This window comes from Neolamprologus multifasciatus, chromosome 20 (genome assembly GCF_963576455.1).
Source record: "Neolamprologus multifasciatus chromosome 20, fNeoMul1.2, whole genome shotgun sequence".
NCBI classification, from domain to species: Eukaryota; Metazoa; Chordata; class Actinopteri; order Cichliformes; family Cichlidae; genus Neolamprologus; species Neolamprologus multifasciatus.
Window position 1 is genome coordinate 32,885,104 of NC_140458.1, and position 22,110 is coordinate 32,907,213.

The following is a 22,110-nucleotide window of genomic DNA, read 5'->3' on the forward strand; positions in this document are numbered from 1 at the left end:
TTTAATTTGTTTATTTTAATTTGTTTTTCACCTGTTGTACTTGTAGTGGAAAATGATTCTTTGCACAAACTGAAAAATTATCAGCATTTTGTGAGCATGTGACATATTCGCAAAACAATCGCAGAATGGATGGGTCGTTTCATAAACACACACACACACACACACACACACACACACACACACACACACACACACACACACACACACACACTGGACCTCATATGGGTATTCTGCAATTGATACATGATTACGTTCACATACTCACTGATATATCACAGTAGGGCTGTTGTAGAGTGAATGACCAGCAGATGTCAGTATTTCCAAATGAGCTGTTGAATGGGGCTTTGTGTGATCTGTGTTTTGGCGAAGCAATTGGCCGGACAGATTCGACATATTCACAGGGTTTTATCACAGCATCACTAGTACTGTAGTTAGTGTAATGACACCCGATTACAGAAAAAGCAATGTGAATGAATGTGAAACACATAGTCACATCAGACTACAGCAAAACAGCTACCATTAGCACCTTCAATTCTCATATTATCCATTGGGGGTCCCTCTAGCCCTGTCTCTAAGTCACCAGCTTGTAGGACTGCCTTTGAAGTAAATGTGACACTTCTATATCGGAGGAAACATGTATTGTTAAGCAACACTGGCTGTGGATTACATCAGCCAGTTTATCTGAATACATTTTTGAATGCATTTTTCAAATGTATAAGAAGAGCTACATTTACATGATCACAGGTTCAGGCATATTCATTTGTGATTTTTTTTTAACCAGCTACTTGGGGCTTGTACCTTTACAAAGGGATAAGTTGAGAGTATCAGGAAGGAAACCAAATCATGAGGGGAAAGACCCCACTGTTGACAGCTGTGACATACCATGTAACAAAACTTCAATCAGTGACTTGAAAAAAAGAAGATATCATGAAACTAATAACCATATGCACCACAAATATCATCATTTTAATGTTTTATCATGTTTTTTGAATCACACAGATGCACAGTCAGTAACTTTTTAAATTAATGACATGTTGATGATATCAGACAAATGAGACATATCTTAAAAATGTAAGTGACAGTTCAAGCTTCCAAAAAGCTTCTACATACCATGTACAGTACTTAAAAGGATGTGTTATGTTCGCAAAAGTTTATTGTTCGAAAACCCATCAAATTCATACAGTTATGAGAGGAATTGTTACCCTGCAAAGCCAAATTTACCTCTTTTCACGAGTCAGTTACAACTAATATCTTAATTGCTGCAGTTGCACCCACTGTATAGGTGGACTTGAAGTCAATGTTTCTCTGTTTAAGCTTTAATAAATGACAGAAAACATAAAGACTGTTTTCCCATCTAGTCATCCTATGCCTAAAGATCATACAAAGGCTGAGGGGGGGGGGGGGGGGGGGGAATGCAGACAGAAATAGAGTAAGGGTTACAATTTCTGATGAGTCAGGAAAATGTTCAAAAATTAAGTTTCGTTTCATCATTAAACTGTAGAAAATTTGGGTTGAATTTATATACACAGAACTTTCATTATGATTAAATTAAAAAAAACAAAACAAATAAATGTAGGAGCTTTCTGGTGCATTTCTTTACATGTGGCCAGGCAGAGATAGCTTGTACGAAATCTCGCGATAAGTCCGCGTCGAGGGGAGTGTCAAATTCCAAGAGAGAGGAGAGGGGAGTCAGAGAGAGGGGCGCGAGGGTGAGTTTGTAAACATTTTATTAACCTTTAAATTCACCATAGATTATTCGAGTATAGCAAATGATTACAATGTCGCGCTCGACACGACACTTTTCAGTGTTTGTTGACGTTAAAACGACACGTCTATGTAGTTGTCAAAACTGTTGTGGGAGCTACAACGTTTCATTCGGACCCACTGTGTCTCGCTTTGCACTCAAGTGTCACTCCGCCAACCAACTAAGTGCTAGCCTTTTCGGCTTTTGTTACTCTAAATACCCGAAGTACACTTTGAAATACAGCAATTCACGTCGGATGTTATTAAATTGATTTTAATATATGTCTATTGTCATGGCAGAAAGTGGTAGCAAGTGCTGCTATCACTCACTTTTTAAGTGTGCGCTCGGCCTGTTGTTAACGCTAGCCACATTAGCTAGCCATTAGTTTTGCGTTGATAGGGAAAAAAAGTTGTTTTCGAGATTTTAGCCAATCAGATTCAGCTGTCTGATGTTATTGACAGGGTTCAAACCTATGAGTGCCTTAGAAGTCGCTAACTGACGCTCTCGTGGCCAATTGCTGAACAGAATAGGCGGCATTGTTACGGGAAAAGGCTGGGCTTATGTACCCGTACGTAGCCAGAGGTAATGGAGGCTAAAAAAGACAAACCTTTTCGACACAGTAAGCGGTGTCTTCACAAAGGAACTAAAGTTTGTGGAACTTTGGGAATTCAACTTTTAAATTATCTTCGTTTATATTGCCGAATATGTGGAAAAAAGCGCGCTCGTGTAGATTTTTTGGCGGTAGGATATATTGCGAGAATTTGGGTTTGCAAGAAAACCTAAAAAAAAAAAAAAAAAAGTACTAATGATATCCACAGTATTGCAATTTGAACTGCTCAACGCCCCACGATCCATGTCTCCATCCATGTCAACACCTTCCTGAGAAATGTAGGTCATGTTTTTGGCAGAGTTGTGCATCATTCCTTCACTAAGAGAAGTGTTAGAACAGAGAAACTGCACTATGTCTTGTCCAACCAAATACATGCAATTACTGAAGAGTAATGCGAGATGTTTGGAAGTTGGACCCAACACAAATGTTCTTTGCAGCTTGAAATTTTTTTTTTTAAAAAGTGTATATTGCATGCTTTTAGGCATTTCTGTTGATTAGATTAGTTAAGTAATGATTGGCTTGAAAGTGTTGTAGAGCATGGGTAAAAGCTACTGGCTACATTTCAATGCGGTGTTCTTCTTTTTGAATTTATAGTTATAAATCTATATTTGCTTGTTAAAGTTGCAGACCACAATCAAATCTACAAAATTTCTCTGATTTAATTTTAGGAAGCTCCCTTGAGTCCATCCTGTATTGTCCTGCATCGACACTGATTTAGCTTTCAGGCCTTGTTGGTTATGCAGAAGTAGGAATAGGATTTCTTTTGTTCCATTTACTAAATCTTGTGCTCACTTTGCTTACATAAACAAAACACTTTGGTTCTTGCACGCACCCAGCCATAAACCTGGATGTCTTGTCTCAAATGCTCACGCACCTCACCTCTGATCCCATAATTATCTAAGCACATATTTGATTTGCATTTTTTTCTTTCACGGTTTCTTTTTTTTATCCCTCTCCCCTCCAGCCCCCTTTAGTTATTTTTCTCTTTGTGGGGTCTCCCTACCCTCTGGCAATTTAAGCCCCAGATTCCACAGTCATGGCTGCAGTGCAAGCTATTAATACAGTTTGTTTAGTCAGTTTCCTAGCAGGCGGCGTCAAACACTGGATGGCTGTGGCTGATTATAGCTGGGACTTGTTCCCTTACACCTGCTGAGTCGGAGAAATCCAAGTTAATGTTGGGACTTTGGCATCGACTCAATGAGAGAGACAGAAATGAGAACGCTTTGAGTGCTTCCATGTCACCTTGGATGAAAGGAGGTGAAAATACTTGATATCAAAACCTGTAATTGATATCAGTGATGTGCATCAGGACTGATGTAACGAGTTGACTGATTATCTCGCATGAAATTGGGGGTCTGCATGAAGTAGCTATTTGAGGGTATAGGAAAACGTTAGTGAGACACTTCTGACAGTCGCAACATTAATTTAACTGTATTATTTCTACCTGTAAAAAATAAATAAATCGAGGCGGTAATTACGGATGGCTTCTTAATGTGAAGCAAGTAAAAGATGCTGAAGAAAAGACCTTAACACATCTGTTTTAATCAGTTTAAGCAATTGGTTGGGGCAGCTATGAAAACAAATTGTGTTTTCCACCCCTGTCATCTGGAATTTATGGTGGATTTTCCACAAAATCAAATCCCACATTTCATGTTGGTGCCAGCCAAGTTAATGTCTAGCATGTCTTTAGTAAGATGTAAACTTTGAAATCTGTTCCTACTCCTGATGCCAGATGTGTCCATTTCCTCAAACAGTCCACACCCTCGGTATAACGAGCTAGATGGAGTATCTCGTTTGCAGACACGTCCACCCAAATAGACTCAGTAGATTGGAAGCACTTTGTGAGGGGCCTTGCACTGACCTGTTGCCTGCAAGAAATCAGACTTCTCTGTTTCATGGGTTCTTTGACGTGTGCAGAGAGGGGCAGCGTTTGCCTGTAAAAATGATGCAGACCCCTTTTCTCATGAAGCAGAGAGACAAAACCGTTAGGTTTGTTACAAGCTAAGCTTCACGGGAGAGTGTCTTATTCCAGCGCAAGGCTTCGGTAATCGCGCGCTGGCTCAGGGACTGCAGAGGGAGAGATGGAAGGAGGAAAATATACTGACTTCAACATTGGGAAAACTTTCAGACATTTATGCCTCGCCAAAAAAATGAATAATCTGTCCCACTCAATAATGTTAAATGACATGCACAACACATGTTAGAGGTACAGCCGAGGTTAATGTGGTCAGTAACTCAGAAATACTGAAATGCTAAACATTTTTAATTTGTCTTTTCTTTCCAGTTTGTCGAAAACCTTTATGTTCTAAGCAACTTTTTAATTCACAAAAAATTTTTTGCTCAAAAGTAATGAGACTGCAGCGTTACTATACTCCTCTCAACAGATTTCTCCTCTTTGGTTTTTGACCCTACCTGTTGAAAATTTGTCTATTCTTGGCTGCAAACAAGATTCAAATCCTTATATCCCAGGTGAACATGTTCTTTCATAACATCTCTGCCCTGTTGGGCTATTGACCTGGGTCGTCTGGGAATGTCTCGTGCCTTCTCATTGGATGACTTTGGCGATGTGATCCCTTGGGCCGTATGGGTAGCTGTGTGGTGTGGTGTTTGCTCCGGTGCATCCCGCAGCTGCTCAATCACCTTAGGATGTTGGAAGTTGTACTCATCAGTTTTTGCATTGTAGTGGCTGCATTGTCCTGCTGAGTGAGGAATCGGGCGAGGACGAGTGACGTTACGATTGTTGTCACACACAAAAAAAAACCTGCGCTCAAAATTAATATTAAATTAAGATACTTGTTTGCAAGAGTATCAATGCAAACAGTGGTGTCTTTGCATCTTCCAGCTGACACACAACTGCATGCAGCACCATTGTAGTCAGGCCCACCGCTCCTCCCCTCACTATCAGCTGAAGTAGTTATTGTCCATAATACCGAACAACACTTTAGAAGGAATTTCAGAGGTCAGTAAAGCTCTAGTTTCAACAACATTGAAATATTAAACAGTTATCTAACCAGCACACATGGTAATGATAGCTGTTTAACTATTAGTAATTGCCTCATAGCCACATTAGTAATATGTTATCATTAACAGATGATAGTCGACTGTAGTTAGACAAAAGATGAATAATTATTACAGGCTGAATGGGCTATTGAGCTGTGACAGACTGGATTACAGATACATGGAGAACTGGGCATTTTTCTGGCTTTTCAGAGCAGTTGGGGAAGCATAGTTGAACTGAGCAGAGAGTCCAGAGTGTGGAGAACTAATTGGAGCAAATAGAGAGTGAAATCTGGAGCAGTGCAGCAGAATTGGACGGGTTTCAGTCTTGAAGAGCAGAGCTGAGTATGTGAAGAGCTGCAGACTGAGGAGCAGTGTGAACTGTATTCAACATCTGCTGCCAGCAGATGTGGACCAGATGATAAACTTGAGCTTTTTTTTTTTTTTTTTTTTTAATTTTTTCTTTTAACAAATGTTTATTAAAATCTGTTTCTTGTTTTGTTGTTGCCAGCTGTGAGGTCAGTTTTAAAATCCAATCAAAGACCGGTTAAGTCTTTCACAGTTTTTGTTCATGAAGATAAATTTCTTTAACCTTCAAAATCTGTAATTTTGGGAAAATTAGTTAAAAAAAAAAAAAAGTTAACTTTTTCACAATATTACTACTTTGACATTATTTAGTTGCAGGATGCAGAAAATCTTGCCTGTGGTATTGAAAAGGGTATCGAATATTTTTCTGTGTACAAGTGTCGAGTTTGAAATTCTAGTATCATGACAACTTCAGACTGCCTCACTGCTTAGTTGGTTGGTATGTGTCACAATAACATGTATAAATGCATAATACATAAATACCAGGGGCGAGGATTTTCCAGCAGAATGTTTTGTTGTAATGAAATAATGTATAATGTTATTCACTTTGCCTGCCAGTGGTTGTAAGGTAGTGCTCAACTGGTCTGGTCTTGAAAGACCTGTGATTGGCCCATCGGCTATATTTTCTAAATATGTTTTCTAAAGCTGGAAAACAGCAAAGGTGCAGGAGTTGCTCTTGCTTTTTGAATTGCAATAAACTGAAAGATAATTATGGAGTGTCAGTTGATGGTAAAAACAGAGTCTACCCCGGCTTCAAACCAGCATTTTTTTTTTAAAGTAAAAGTTTAAGAGGCGACTCACAAAAGACGTCCTAGGGCTTGTGTTAAATCACAAAAGTCTGACAACATTTTTGCTCAAGAGCTGGAGGACATAGAGTATGATATATACAGTACATTACATAAATACCAGTGAGTGGCTTTATTTTTCCTTTGTCTACATGTTGGTTGTGTCTGCGTGTGTACATAACAAAGTCCTCGGTGCAGTTGGTGTATTTTCAGTGGGACAGTGTTGTGTAATAGCTGCCAGACGTCACTCTGGGCCAGCTGAGAATGCTAAAACATTCATGTCCGTTGCCTCTACCCCCTCCCCCCTCCAATTTCCCGATTTAAATTTAATGAGTTATTTTTCTAAACTTCCCAGTTTGTCTCCACGTGCAGTGTTGTTCAGCTGTGCAGAGCAGCGCAGGGTGGGGGTGGGTTGGTGGCATTGGAGATTGAAGCAGTATGCTTGCATTTTTTTGCCACTTCAGAAGAAGAAAACAAATAAAACATACACGTATTTAACTCTCAACAACAGCATTTAATAAGAAGGTGAGAGGGGTGTTGTGTATAAGTTTTATTGGAAAGCTTTTTAGGTATTTTCAGTAGATTAGAACGGCCAACAGTGCTGCCCACATATGCCTCTATTTTTACTTACTTTACAAAATACTGTTAATACTGTGTTAATAGTACACTAAAACTAAAATCCTGGGGCACATTTATTAGAAGTAAAGAAATACAAAACGGCGTGATTATGCCCTGAAATAATTTTGAAATAATGGTTATCTTTTGATGAACTTTTTTTATGTTTAATGTGTGTTTTTTTTTGTAAGTCATGTTAACAACCAGCTAGCGAAAGGTAGCTACACTCTAACAATATATACATATTGGTAAAAAAAAAAAACTATACATAATTTAAAGTACTTACTAATATAACATTATACTTGTATAACTATGCATGTGACAAATAAAGAACCTTGAACCTTGAAGATTAAACTGTGGTTAAATGTTCATGTTTCAAAAAACTTGTTAGTTTTAGCTATGTCAAATTACCTTAAAACTCTTCATCCTGCTTCTCAGGAGCTGAACCATCCACCTTAAGATTGCAAAATTTCATAATATTTAAAATATAAGTATCAGATGTTCATGTAGAAGTAGTAAGATGACCTGGAGAACAAAATGAAGCGAGGTCAATGGGAATGTGTCCAGTGCCAGAGATCTGTCGTGTGGAAACGCATGAAAACCTTCATAAAGTGAATGAGGAGGTACTTAACCTTAGATTGCATGTGCGTGCACAGAGAAACAGCTGACTCAGAGAGCGGGAAACATTGAATGAGGGGTACAAGAAGGGGAGGGGAGGCAAGGTGGCAGAGAGGTGAGGAGAGAGTAGTAATGAGAGAAGGAGGCATTGGAAGTGAGGAAAAACGAGACAGGGAAAGAGAAAGAGAAGGAGACGGAGATGTCTTTGTGTAAACGGTAGCTGCCGTCCTCTCGTGTAAGCAGGCTCCTCATTGGCCAGCCCGAAGCCCCCGTGTGTGTGAAGGAAGTATCACCAGGGAAACTTCTTCTCGCTGCCACTGTGCGTGTTTTCCTCCTTGCCAGGGTTATTTTTAAATACCATTCGGCTTCCTGCTCAGACTAAAGACTACAAGCCACAGCATCTCTGTTTTGTTATTTTCAGGATTTTGCCAGTACACACACCAACAAAAAAAGCTGCAACAATGTTCTCTTCTTCTCCTCTACCACAGTTACATTGCAGGCTCTTTGCAAAAATGGGGGACGACCGACCTTTCGTGTGCAATGCTCCTGGATGCGGACAGGTAAGTCCTCTCTTTTCATGTCCTGCTCTCTGTGGTAGTAATCTTTGCCTTTTGTAATTGCTTACCAAAGGTCAGTACTGCACTTCACAGTATTGTACTTCTCAAAGAAAACTATATGAACCCGAAAAATAAATAGACATTCATTTTGAGAACGCACTGGTTTTAATGTAGCGCTATATACAACAACCCTGAAAAGATACGCTCTCACTGCAAGCGTAAACGGACATATTTACGCAACACTTATAATTAACATCACACCGATGACATTCATGCTAGCACGCCGTTTTGTGAGACAATGCTGTCTCCTTTTGCAATGACTCACTGGAAGCTCCAGTGAGTAATCAGCACCGTTATTGTTTCAACCTGTCACTGCTGACTTCTAAGCGCCTGCAGACACAGGTTTGAGCCGAGGCAGTGACTCAGCTGAGTGCCAGTAGTGCACTCACATGTCTGTTACGTGGTGTTTCGACGAGGCTTGGTTTGATATCATAGAGTAGAAGAAGGAAGAAATTAAAAAGGAGTCTGTTCTTAGACTCATGATTATTCAACACAGGAAATCATCATGTCTGATGCTGTGTTAATTTGGGTGTGATATCCTTAGAGCTAGTAGTGAAATGCCTCCTGGGAATCTGAAGGAAGAAAGTGTTTATGGGTTTACGCAACACTTGGGATTCTTGGGACTTCTTCCATGCTCTGATCAGAAGAATGGGATTGCGGTTTGAACAGCAGTCATGTAAAGCAGTTGAACATGCATAGTCGATAAATAAGTGATGATGAGTTGTTTGGTAATTTTCTTTTCAGAACATCGCAGACATCTAGGGACCCTTCCTTTGTCTTTCTTTACATGTTTTTGTGATGTAAATACTCTGCATATTTCATTGGTTTGATTATTAATTTATTTTACTGCTTAAGCAACAGAGACCTAAAGAGGCAAAGTGATGTGGATGACAGTGCTGGTCTGCAGCTGTGTCACTCTCAAAGCATTGTTTTAGAGCCAGACTGTTGTATAAACAGGTGTGGGATGGCAGAGTGGTGCTAGATGTTTGGGTATGTTGTCAGTATCGCAGTACCACCTCACTTTAGAGAACCCGTACAAGGTTATAAACAAACAGTTTTCTTTCTTTTATTTTGGTTGAATCTATGTCAAAGGCAGAAGAAATGCAAAACAAAAATAATGAGAAAAGAAATCACATTTGTTTAGCATCTTTTAAGAAACACAGTCACTTTACACACACTATCTGATATCACTGTGTTGGTGTTTCTATGTCATGATAATTATGTTAGAGTAGCATTATCCAAGAATTTGGCTAATGATCATATATTTATTCTGTTGTACGAAAAAATAAAGAAAACACTTGAAATTCTTACAATTCTTTCCAGAACAGAATTTTATATAAACAAAGAGAAAAACATGTCTTTTTTTCCCCACATTGCAAAGCTACGATATCAATTCAATTTTATTTATATAGCGCCAAATCACAACAAAAGTTGCCTCAAGGCACTTCATAGATACAGAGAAAAACCCAACAATCATATGACCCCCTATGAGCAAGCACTTTGGCGACAGTGGGAAGGAAAAACTCCCTGTATCACAACTACATGATCGTTCAGTTGCACTGCTGATCCTGATCTAAAGCCTGAACCATGAAATAATTGCCAGAAAATTAAAATTTTTTGGAAATTAAGTGTTTATTGAACTTTCTGATGAGATAAAAACAATCATTTGCACGTATTAGCTTTAATTTGTAGAAACTGTGTATCAAATATGATACCATTGGCTTTAAATCGTTAAGATAATGCAGGAACCACACCAACACGGGGGTATCAGATGCTCTTGCTTTACACACACACACACATATATATCAGGCATCAGTGAAATAAAAACAAAAACCAAAAAAAAACCCAGGTGAAATTGAATAAAATTGTCATGGTACACATGTAACAACTTCTCGCTGGTTAAGATTACAGAATTTTTTTGGGGAGTCATGTTTGTGATCACTTAACTGTAATATTACTTTCTTTTAGCTCGGTTTTCATCTCTGCCTACTCCTGAGAGAAAAATGTGGCTCTGTAGCTGATAATGAATCCACTTTGTTAACAAGCTAAATGAATTGTTTCTTCAGTTTGGGGTGACCGTGGCTCAGGGGGTTGGGAAGCGCATCTGTTACCGGAAGGTCGCCGGTTCGATCCCCGGGCTCTCTGTCCTGGTCGTTGTGTCCTTGGGCAAGACACTTTACCCTACCGCCTACTGGTGTTGGCCAGAGGGGCCGATGGCGCGATATGGCAGCCTCGCTTCTGTCAGTCTGCCCCAGGGCAGCTGTGGCTACAACTGTAGCTGCCTCCACCAGTGTGTGAATGCGAGAGTGAATGAATAGTGGCATTGTAAAGCGCTTTGGGTGCCTTGAAAAGCGCTATATAAATCCAATCCATTATTATTAGTTAGTGATGGAGCCACATCATCAGATTTTTGGTAACCAGGGACTTTGTTTTTGTTTTTTTCTTAAACCAAAACAACAAAAGACAAAATCTCAGTTTAGTGCTCTGCAGGGTTCTTACCACAAGTGGTTCAGCTCACATGCCACAGCAGTTAAAACAGGAGTAATATACTAATATTGATATACACAGGCTTGGTGTTGTCTTAACAAGCAAGTAATGCATGTAAATGCAAATACAGTCTAAAATTGGCAACAATCAAATTTCCGTTCGATTTGATGGTTTCCACTACTCTGTGGTAGTGGTCTGTATTAAAGGCATTGAGGTTCAGTACTCTATCCTGTACATTTGCCAGCACCTTCATTATATGTTTATACATTTTCTGGCCTTTAATTGCGATTTGCTGCTAATTATTGTATCCTTTATGTCCAAATACTGTTTTCATGCTGCCCTTTTAAATGCAACAGTTCTCTACTGGGAAAGTCTGAATCATGCCCATAATAGAACAAGGATGATTGATTCCTGGCTTTGCTCAGGATTTTCCTTTTACCAAGTTAACAACAACAACAACAAAAACAACAACAGCAGCTCCCCTATTATATGATGGCCAGTATTTATTGCGTGGGGAGGAGTAATCCTAGCTGCCGTTTTCTCATACATGGAGATTAGTTGGAGATAGTTTTTCCTCCACAAGACCAGGCTGCCTTGTTCAGAGGAATGAGACAGATGGGACACGTATTGGTGATGCTCCTGGTCGGGCTAAAAATAAGCCCCCCGACACTTGACTGTGTTTCCACTTCACTCTCACGACTGAACTCGCAACTGCAACACGGGACCCTAAAATAGGCCTCAGTGAATGGTGAATAGGCTGGTGCCAGAGCCAAGATTATTTCTCCTACGTCTCTCGAGTGAATCACCTCGCCACTTCTCAAAAGAAGTTCCATGTCTCCGAGGACGGCTGTTAATGCCGTCTGTGCGGGTGATTTGAGGTAACGCCAGGCTGCTTGTAGCTTAAGCTGCAAGCAGCCAAAAGGAAGTCACCGAATTCAGACTTTCTTTTATCGTTACAGACTCACAGTTCATACATGTGTTTTACACACTAATTCATTGGACAACAAGTTACGTGTGCAGCTATTTCTGCAGCTTTTGTGGTCAGTTCTGTCTATTTTTTTTCTCCCTCTTCCTTTATTTTTATTTATATATACTTCTCTATCAAGTTGTTGACATTTTCACCTTTTTGTCACATACTCGGTGCTCCGTAGACTGCATGTGTTGGCCACAAAAGATTATCTATCGCTGATTTTAGCAATAGAAAAAACAGGATGTCTCTTCAGAACGCAGTTGCCGTTTCTCGTTGGCTAATTCGTATAATGTTCTCTTTCGTCTTGTTCGCTTTTCCAGAGGTTTACCAACGAGGACCACTTGGCAGTACACAAACACAAACATGAGATGACGCTGAAATTCGGACCAGCCAGGACTGATTCGGTCATTATTGCAGGTACTCTCGTCCGTGTGAGACAGACGTTCATCTTCACTGTGTTTTTAAATGTCCTCAAGCAGCATTCAGATGAACAATATTTACCCTAACGTCAGCGTGCTCCAACGCTAGATATCACATGGCGTTTTACATTCAGTGTAAGTGTGAACTAACTGTGGTGTTGTTACTTTGAATAGTTATATCTGCTCTTTACATTTCCCTAGACCAGACACCTACTCCCACTCGTTTCCTAAAGAACTGCGAGGAGGTTGGCCTGTTCAATGAGCTGGCCAGTTCCTTTGAACAAGATGATGATGAGAAGAGGGCCAAGAACTCTGTAAGCAACACTTGCGGTTGATGATTTTATCTTCTTTTATCTCTGCGCTTGTGCATGACCGTGTGCATTACAGTGTACAGTAACCGAAGAAATTTTCTACAGAGACTCGACATGACCAGAAAGAATTACATTTTACTTCCTTCTTTTTTTTATCTCAAGTATTAATTCAGTCAAAAAAATGACAAACTTGAAATTCCTGCCTTGCACGCAGTCCGTGTGTCAGTTACATTTCAGTTTTTGCAGCAATTTCTTTTTAAACTGTTTGGTGTTTTATTGCACTTTATATGCGTTTCACAGCTGGGTTGTGGCTGTTTAGTTTGTGATGAATGCCCACTTCCCTTTTTTCTTTCTTTTTTTAATATACTTTGGTCTATACGTAGTGTAAGTCTATTCTCTTTATCTGTAACTCATTTTTCAGCTCCCTGCTTCCAACTCAGTGGCTTTGGACATGAGCCTGCAGACACCATCAGAGGTGAAGGTGAAACAGGAGGCACCTGTAGAAGTCGACTCTTCACCCCCAGACAGCCCTGACTCCACATCTGGGAAGTCGGACAGCAACAGGGAGCCTCTAGTTAAAGGAAAGGTACAAGAAAACTTGATAAGGGGGGTTGCATAGGCGTGTAGAGAAGAGGGGAGCATCTCTAAGTGATGTTGCAAGTAATTCATGATACATCGTGGCTGCAGTGGTTGCAGAAATTTGTTTGGGGGTACAAATGATGTGTGACATAAAAGCCTAATTTATTTAATTTTTTGTTTTAATCTTGTAGGACACACCACCCAGGAATTCAGCCCCTACCCCGACTATTGTGCGTCCAGGTTCCCTTCCACTACATTTGGGCTTCGATGCTCTTCAGCCCACCATGCCATCACCCACTTCCGTCATCACACAGGCTCCACCCTCAAATCGTACTTTGGGGTAAGTTAAGTTCCAAATCCTTTGGTTGGTCTTTGCTAACCTCTTTAAGCTTAATCTTCAACTTAAAATAAATTCTAGCTTAAAAAACACGTTTTGCAAACAATGTGACAACATCTCATGTTCTTGCAACTGAACCTTTAATATCAAAGATGGCATCATGTTCTTTCTTTTTTCTTTTCTTCTTTTTTTGTGGTCCCGACGGGTCAGCCACAGTCAAAAACAACCAAAAGCTGTGCTCTGACAAAAAATTATGCCAGTTTTGATCTTGTGAAATAGGATGTGAAGTTTTGCGAAGTATTCATGATTAATAAGAAAGAGATGCAGCTTTAAAGGGAACTATTGAATTAGTTTTTCCTGTTACAGACACTATAAAATAGGTGTTAGGATTACCAGCTGTTGCAGTTTTCCCCTGTTAACACAAAATTCTTTATTTTCATAAACAAATGTATGTAAAGTAACACAGCAGCAATTTAGATGTTATCGTGGGATAATGGAAAAGATGATCATGGAAACATCAAATCTGTAACATTTCACTTAAAACAAGTACACGTTAATAAGAGAAAGTTTATAGCATATCAGTTTATTTGCATTCTAAACTCATGCATTTTATAATTGGGTATAACTTATCAAAATGTTTCTCATTTATGGACATTAATGTGTTGCATAAAAGCCCAACGATGTGTTAGTACGTCAGTTACTGTACGGGAAACTACAGCCTGCAATATGCTGCACAAAACTCAGCCCATGAGCCTGTAACATGATTCTTCCTTATGTCTGCAGCAATATTATATGCATAGGATTTATAACCATTATAAATAATAAAATATGATAAAGTAATGTTTATATTTGCTGTTGAATCAGTCAAGTTAAGCACTTATACGGACGCTGCACAGTGTTTCAGACAAAAGTCGACAACTTCACACATTTGTGAAAATAGCTGCAGAGAGCTTGTCACACTCAAGGTTTTGAAGGAAGTCATAATATAAATATTAACTTTTTATCTTTTTTTGGACATGTAAAATGTGAAACAGCATTAAACTGGTTAAAACTGGTATTAGAGGGAATGCATATACTGTATGTTAAATCATAATTTGGAGTGTTTGCATTCAGATACATTTATATTTGACAGAATTGGATATTTAAGCTAAGATCAAACAATTTCACGTCATTAATATCAGAACTAATATAGTCTCTTTTTTTCCCATTTTGATGTTTTGTTTTTCATTCAGTTTAGTTTCAGTTTGTTTCCACTCTTGGTTTTCTTGTCTCAGTTTTGTTTCTATTGTTTGAAAATGTTTAGTTTTGGTCTAGTTTGTATTATTTTCCATTTTTTAGTAGATGGATCGATAAATATAATAACAACACAAAACTATACAAAGTCTCAGTAAACATGACCATCATTGCCTTATCAGGGAGGTTGTAATAGTTTTGTTTTTTGGCCAAACTAGCAAACAGTAAAATTATGTTTTAATTTGAGCTTAGTTTAAATATTCATATTTATTTTTCAAGTGTAGTTTTCATTTTTATTTTAACTATCTAAAATGTGTTTTCCACACTGGTTTTAGTTTTTAGCAAGTCACAATAACCTTGATCAAGAACAACTCAAATAAAATTGTATTTTTTACTGGATTATAATATTGTGTTACACACATAAACCCAGGTTTGATTGTGGCTGACCCTGAGAGGAACAAAATACAGTTTAGTTCATGAATCTATGAAATATTTTCTCATCATTAAGCGATGGACTACATGTTCTGTTTCTTAAAAAGCATAATTTAAAATTCATTAACAAACACAAGAGTGAATCTAGTGTTCTTATTTGTCCTCTGCTGTCTGTCTCTCCAGTTCACCGACGAGCCATTACCCTATGATGATGCTTCCCTCTGGTCAGGCCGTGCCTGTGCTGCCTGGTCCTGTTCAGATGCCTTCTGTCATTAATGTAAGGCAGACTAACAGTCTAAGTATGTTGTAACTTTACTTTATAACTTAGAAGTTGGTTTAGTTTTAACCCGTGCATTTGTGTCTCATATTTGATCACCAGCTGGCTCGACCCATGTGCATGGTACCCAACATTCCTGGGATCCCTGGTCCTCCTCTGGGAGGCAGCAGCAGCGGCTCCAACTCCCCCTCTGGCTACAGCATCCACTCAGAGGCCAAGATGGTCAGCACTAGATTAGCTCTCTATTTTTATCTATTTATCTGTTCTTTTTGTCTCCATCTTCACCCTCCAGCCTTCCGCTGCACAGGCTTAGGCTTCGTCATATGATCTTTTACTGTGGTTGCTTGTTTATGTAACCCTTTCACCTGACAACACAGTTTGCAATCATTTTATGATAGTGCAATGCACACACACAGATTCATGCACAGTTTCCACCTTGCAGCTATGTCCCAGATGAAACAGAGAGTGCAGTCATTGTTTATGGTATTTAAAACATATAAAGTATCCCCTTTAGCACATTCCTCTGTTTACCCTAGCCCCTCACTCCTTCAGTCGTAAGAAGATGATCATCGGTGTAATTAAAGACAAATTTTTGTTTGGGTTTTTTGTTTTTATTTGGGGTTGGGGGGGGGGGTTTCGGGCTGATCTGCAGAATCTTTTTGTTCGTGGCGCTCCTAATACAATATGATCATTATCGAGGTTGCTGTATATATATAACATTTGACTGCTCGTGTACCTTCAGGGCTGCAGTCATATCTTTTTTTTATCATCACGGCTGAATTAGTCACAACTTAAATCAAACATGATCAAAATCCAGCAACATCATCTGAGAACTGCTGCGGGAGCATATAAAGCCTCCAGATCTGACTGAGGGAGGTCACATGAATCTGTTGCTGAAAACAGTTCAGAGAGACCACATCAGTAAATGTTCTCCTCGGAGAGAATCAGGCTTCTCCATGTTTTAAAAAACTTTAAAAGTTAAAACTTTTAAAGTTTTAAACAACTTTAAAACATGACAAAAATTGGTAACTAAGGTCTTGTCCAGGTTGTTATTGCAAAGTGTGAATCAGTTAATGTAGATGCAGCACAGTGAAGTTGTATACATGCTGTTGGCACTGATTCAGACACGCTTTGATTATGACTTGTGGATTTCTACAAAGTTACAATGAAGTTTTTCATGATTTTTTTTAAATTCCTGTGGCTGTTATTGATGTTGCTTATTTGACTGTTGTTCTGTAGCGTCTGAAGGCTGCGCTGCAAAGCCCGTCAGGACAGAGTATGGGGATCATGGCCATGGGCAGCAGCCCCATGGTACCTCAGAAGGCAGAACAGAGTCAGCTGCTTGTCCAGCAGCCAGACGCACCATCACCTGCACAACCTCAGGTACTCAATGTTAAGTATAGATTCCTGACTGTAACATGTTTTTTTTTTCATCCATACAAAATATGCTTTAAACTTGGATTAAAGATGATCACATCTAAGTCATCTAAGCTTTCTTTATTATATATCACATCACTTGTTTTAGTTAACAGAAAATTGGGGATGTTCTTGTTGTGCCGAGCTGACTCTGGTGTGTGCTGGCTAAAATGAAACTGTGACTCATACTTCCCTTTTCTCGTCTTTCTTCCACTCATCTCGTCTGTCTGTGCGTTTCCTTCTGACCTTTACCCTGCTTCTCCAGGTATCTCCAGCACAGCCTACAGGTGGGCGTCGACGGCGGACGACAGACGATGACCCCGACGAACGAAGGCAGCGTTTCCTCGAGAGGAACCGGGCGGCAGCATCCCGTTGCAGACAGAAACGCAAACTGTGGGTCAGCTCCCTAGAGAAGAAAGCCGAGGAGCTCAGCACTTTGAACGTCTCACTGTCGGTGAGTGGGCCTCCAGTGGGTGGATGCTGCTGATGGGGCTTCTAACTACTTGTAAAAGTTTGAGAGGTGGATTCCAGATAAGATAAATGAGTTTGCATTAGTATTGAGTAAATTCTTTTTGCAAATGAACATAGCTGATAGATATGAAACAATGGAAACCACTACATCTTGTTTCATATCTTTATTTTGTCAAATGGAAATTTTAGGTAATATTTACACCTTACGCCTTGTGGGAAATGTACGCTGCTCTGCAGTGGAAGCAAAACCATTTCAACTTTTTATTTTCTACCGGAAAATCCATTAGGGAAGAAAAATATGGGAAGTCTGTATTTTAAATTACATAACGAAGCATTACTTTTTTTTCCTTATTGGTTTGGGAAGTGTAATGTAATTTCTGAAATGTAGTATTGTAGTACTAATCAGTCTGATTTATCTATTTTTTCCCCATCCTCTCAGAATGAAGTGTCTCTGCTGCGTAATGAGGTGGCTCATTTAAAGCAGCTGCTGCTGGCCCACAAGGACTGTCCTGTAACCACCTTACAAAAGAAGACTGCCTACTTAGGTGAGCCCTGCACAGCTATGCCCTGTTCACACGGTGCTATTTAAAGTTAGAGGAAACTTGAGTCTGAATTGCATGTCTTAGATATGTAGAAATATAGTAGATGTATTGCGCAAAGCATAAAGAGCGAAAATGAAATTTGAACCTCAAAGTCGCTCTCACATTTTAATCGAAACACACGGCTTTGGTGCGTAGCTCTACTTGTGATTGCAAGAAGAAATGAGCAGGCCTAGGTTACAATAGAGCCATGCTGCTGTGGCTTTAGTATCTTCATGTGAGCTGTAGTTTTCTTCAGTGCCCACAAAGCAATTGTATTTTTGTTGAAATAATTAGGGTTCAGTTTGTTATGGCAACGGCCACAGTGGATAATAATGTGTCTAAAAAGTATTAATAGAGTTGGATAAAAAAAGCAACATTTGCAATTTAGATATTGCTAAGGGCTGATGGTAACATTACAATAATAAAACAAGAACTATAATTAAGTAGCAAAATCTTTGTTCCAGTACTTCTTGTTTTATTTATAGTATTTTTTGGGGCATTTCCTTGATTTTGGACGGGATAAAGTTACTGAATATAGCTTGATTTTCACTCGAATAAAAATTAACATAATGTCCAAAGATTTTCAGCAATGAAAACTGTGGAATGTGCTCAATATAAATGAGATAAATCTCTTTTTATTTTTTTGTATAGCTGCAGACGAGAGCATGAAAGACATGTCGGAGCCTACAGGTTCCCCTGCGCCGGTGATTCAGCACAGCTCTTTGGCGCCTAGCCCTTCTACGGGGCAAAACGGCCTGAGCTCAAGGGCAGCAGCTGAGGCTATGGCCATGTCAGTGCTGGCAGGAATGGGCCAGCAGCAGAGAGCTGAGAGCGGACCCTCTCACATTATCATGGCTGCACAGTCTCAATCTGCTGCCAGATGATGAGCGATGCCACCAAGGCCCACACTTGGCTCATCACCCAGGGTAGAAAAGACTCCCACCTCCCAGGTTCCCTCATTTTTAAATTCAGAATTTCACATCTTCTCCTCTGCCTCCCCTCCCCTCTGTGGTCTTTCTAACCCTCCTGGGGAGCCATCTTGCTGGGGCCTGGAGCTCATCAGCAGCCTTCTGGGAAAGGACTGAGACTTTTAAGAGAGCTTCCTGTTAACTTTGCCATAGACTACAGGGGCTGGACTCCAATACCCCCTCCCCCCTGTTTCCTCCTGTGCGTCCCTACTCAGCTGTCCTCACCCTCAGTAATAAGGACTCTTCACTGGACTGTAGGACTGCATCAAGTATACTGCCATAACGATCTTCCCACGTGGACACGTGCCGCACAGGTGTTTCGTAAACTTTTTTTTTTGTGTGTGTGTGAATCAAATCCGATATTAAACAGCACACAGGGCTCTACACTTTTTCCAGCAGGGAACGGTGCCTTGCTCTCCTCGTCACTTTAGCCTCGCACGCACACCCACACATGCCATCACAGAATGCCTCCCTATACATCCTCAGCTCCAAAGACGCGATAGTCGTCTAGAATTCTCTGACTCGCATCTCAATTATTCACTCAGACCTTTAGTAAATGGTTCTCAGCCTCAACACGATCTCAACCTAGACCCAAAAACCTTACCTCATGTACACCCCTTTATGATAAAGTGTATTAACTGTGTGTGTGTGATTGTATATTTATGTACATCAGAACATAGCAGTTTGCCTACTCCTGATCTGATGCATTATTAGCTAGATTGTTAGCATGTGACTTTTCTAATAGGGTGTTATGTTTTTGATACAGTATGTGCAGCTATATTTCTTTTAACTAATTGGCGCGTCCTCCCAGATTGACCCATGTAACCAAAATTATGTTAGATTGCGATTTAAAAAATAAGTTTGTTGGAGCAGATTTTTTTTTTTTTTCTGACCTGAAGGGAATTGAACTTTTTCCACCTTTTCATATTTCCTGAAACAGGCAGGTGGTTTATTGGTATGTAAATGGATGCCTTTTTCCATTTTTACATGTAACTGTTCTGGTGACTGTGTTTTCTCCGTGTGTGGGCCCTGCTGGACTTACTGTAACTGTTATTTTCACACTTTTTTCAGGATGGTTGCACATCCTTTGCTGCTCGTTTGAAAATGCGATGAACCCCTTGTTCTGTATGCTCTCTACCAAACCGAAACTAAGCCATAACGGATCTCTCCAAAGACTATCTGGTACTTGTCCTGGGACAGAAGTGAATACCCTGACTGTTATTTTGTGATTCAGAGGTTGCAGTGGCACTATGACAGTTTATCACTGCTTGTAACTTGCACTTACACACAGTCTTTCACACAGTGTTTGATCATTTTGCCTTAAGATCACATTTGTGCCTCCGATACCCCCCCTCACATAAATATATACAGATTTGCTTGTATGGGGGCAAAAAAAGTCTCTAGAGAAATATATTAGTCAGTGTATATAAATTGGGAAAAAATGAACATCAATAAATATAACATTTAATTAATAAACAAAGCTTTTTGAGGCCTTTAAGTAAATAAAAAGTGTCTTTTTAGAATATTGTTAAAATATTGAAGTACTTGTCTGTCATCTGGTGGAGAGACGGAGCAAAGACATCTCCAGTGGTCAGAGCTTTAAGGGCAGAAGACGAGCTGTCTTGTGACTGTTTCTGAAAGGCTCCAGTTCTTTTACAATATCCCCCAGATGTTTTATCCAGATATCGATATATTTTTACATGAATGCTCAGTGGTTTGCTTTTTTCCCTCTTTTGCCCTTTTTCTTAATATTTCCGCGAGATATGATATTTCAAAAACAGGATATGACTTATTAACATAAGGACATTTATGCACTAAAGTAATGCAGGTTAAGTAATGCTTTGTATTTCTGTTCAATTTACATTTTTTTTCAGAGATATCAGAATGTTTTTTTGTTTTTTCTTTAATGGTTTTCTGTTATCTGTACTGTATACACAAAATGGGAATTTGCTGAGCAACTTTAATACCTTTTCCCTTTTGACTGAATCTCTCCTCCTAGAGTCTCAATGGCGACCCCGGCAATTTGTGTAATTTGCTGGCAGTCAAATAGACGATTGTTCATTTGAAATGAAAATTCAAACTGCATTTAGCTTTTATGTTTTCTTGTATTCTTTTGTTGCGTGCTGTCTTTAGCACCACACGCTCTTCATCATAACGCTTCTGATTGCGCTGATGAATATAGAGACTAATTTCTTTAACACAACGATTTGTGTTTTTGTTGGTTTGTTTTCTCAACAGAAAAATTGACTTGTGCTTTTTGTTCTTTTTTTTTTTTTTTAAAAGAAATTTTACCCCCTCTTTTTCTTTTCTTCTTTTTTTTAATACCTTTTAACAATCGGTCGTGTCTTTTGAGCTTCGTTGTCTAACTTATTGTTTTAATTGGTCAAATAACAATAATCTTTACAGTCTTTGGCCTGTTAACGATGGGCCAGACTTGTTCTAAACATAGCAATTTAGTGGGAAATACAGTAATGTGAAAATTACACATAGTGTATTGATGGTTTTTCACACTCCCTTTGTTGGACTGATGATTTCTAAAATTGTCCTTGTATTGTACATATCTGTACTATATGAATATATTTACTTTTCCATGCATGTCCAAGAGGAATACCATGAACACTTACAGTGCTGCAGTTTTAATTAAAGAAACTACATCATAATGAACATTTATACTGTTTTATCTGTGTTCAGTTATCAAAAACATGTTTTCTATTGTAATGTAATTATTAATATGAATGATTAAAGTGGAGACTTAGTTTGATTAAAAAAGAGATATGAAAGGAAATGATGTATACAAAGGTCAAGTACTTCTACAATATTGTCCAAAGATTTTGAGACACGCCTCACTTTTTAAATATTGTGCTTGGAAAATGGGAAATTGATGCATGGATTTGTTGAAGCATGCAGACATATGTGGATTTTTAAGGCAAAAAACAACAACAACAACAACAGTTTGTACAATTCTAATGAGCTTGAAAGTCAATATTTGGTATGACCACTTTTATTCTTCAGCACAGTGTGAACTCTGTGACATAAGATTCCCCGTTATTTCTTTAAATAATCTTCAGGATTAATTCTCCAGGCTTCTTGAAGGACATTCAAAGCTCTTCTTTGGCTGATAGCTGCCTTTAGATCAGCGGTCTCCAACCTTTTTTGCACCACGGACCGGTTTATGCCCGACAATATTTTCACGGACCGGCCTTTAAGGTGTCGCGGATAAATACAACAAAATAAAACCAGTACCGGTACCAAAAAAAAGAAGATTTATTCATAACAC

At 39.2% G+C, this 22,110-nt stretch overlaps 1 protein-coding gene across 4 annotated transcripts; it reads left to right on the forward strand.

Moving 5' to 3' along the window:
* The first annotated feature begins 1,597 nt into the window (after nucleotides 1-1,597).
* On the forward strand, nucleotides 1,598-21,493 carry atf7a (activating transcription factor 7a). Of its 4 annotated transcripts, none has more exons than XM_085146404.1 (12): nucleotides 1,598-1,709; nucleotides 8,224-8,295; nucleotides 12,130-12,226; nucleotides 12,430-12,542; nucleotides 12,961-13,125; nucleotides 13,310-13,458; nucleotides 15,304-15,397; nucleotides 15,500-15,619; nucleotides 16,637-16,780; nucleotides 17,079-17,267; nucleotides 17,724-17,829; nucleotides 18,517-21,493. In XM_085146404.1, exons 2-12 carry the CDS (start codon nucleotides 8,248-8,250, stop codon nucleotides 18,747-18,749), a joined length of 1,458 nt encoding a protein of 485 aa, XP_085002530.1. In that variant the 5' UTR covers nucleotides 1,598-1,709; nucleotides 8,224-8,247; the 3' UTR covers nucleotides 18,750-21,493. The 4 variants fall into 4 exon arrangements, with proteins under 4 accessions (XP_085002530.1, XP_085002531.1, XP_085002528.1 ...); XM_085146405.1 differs by lacking the exon at nucleotides 1,598-1,709 and adding an exon at nucleotides 1,716-8,054; XM_085146402.1 differs by lacking the exon at nucleotides 1,598-1,709 and having other exon boundaries at nucleotides 1,716-8,295.
* Nucleotides 21,494-22,110: the final 617 nt, after the last annotated feature.

Bases quoted from the DNA above. Each gene is read 5' to 3' on its own strand.
- atf7a (XM_085146402.1), top strand. From the start codon at position 8,197: ATGTTCTCTTCTTCTCCTCTACCACAGTTACATTGCAGGCTCTTTGCA. The intron at 16,781-17,078 runs GTACTCAATGTT...CTGCTTCTCCAG, and splicing joins CATCACCTGCACAACCTCAG to GTATCTCCAGCACAGCCTAC. The intron at 17,268-17,723 runs GTGAGTGGGCCT...CCATCCTCTCAG, and splicing joins CTTTGAACGTCTCACTGTCG to AATGAAGTGTCTCTGCTGCG.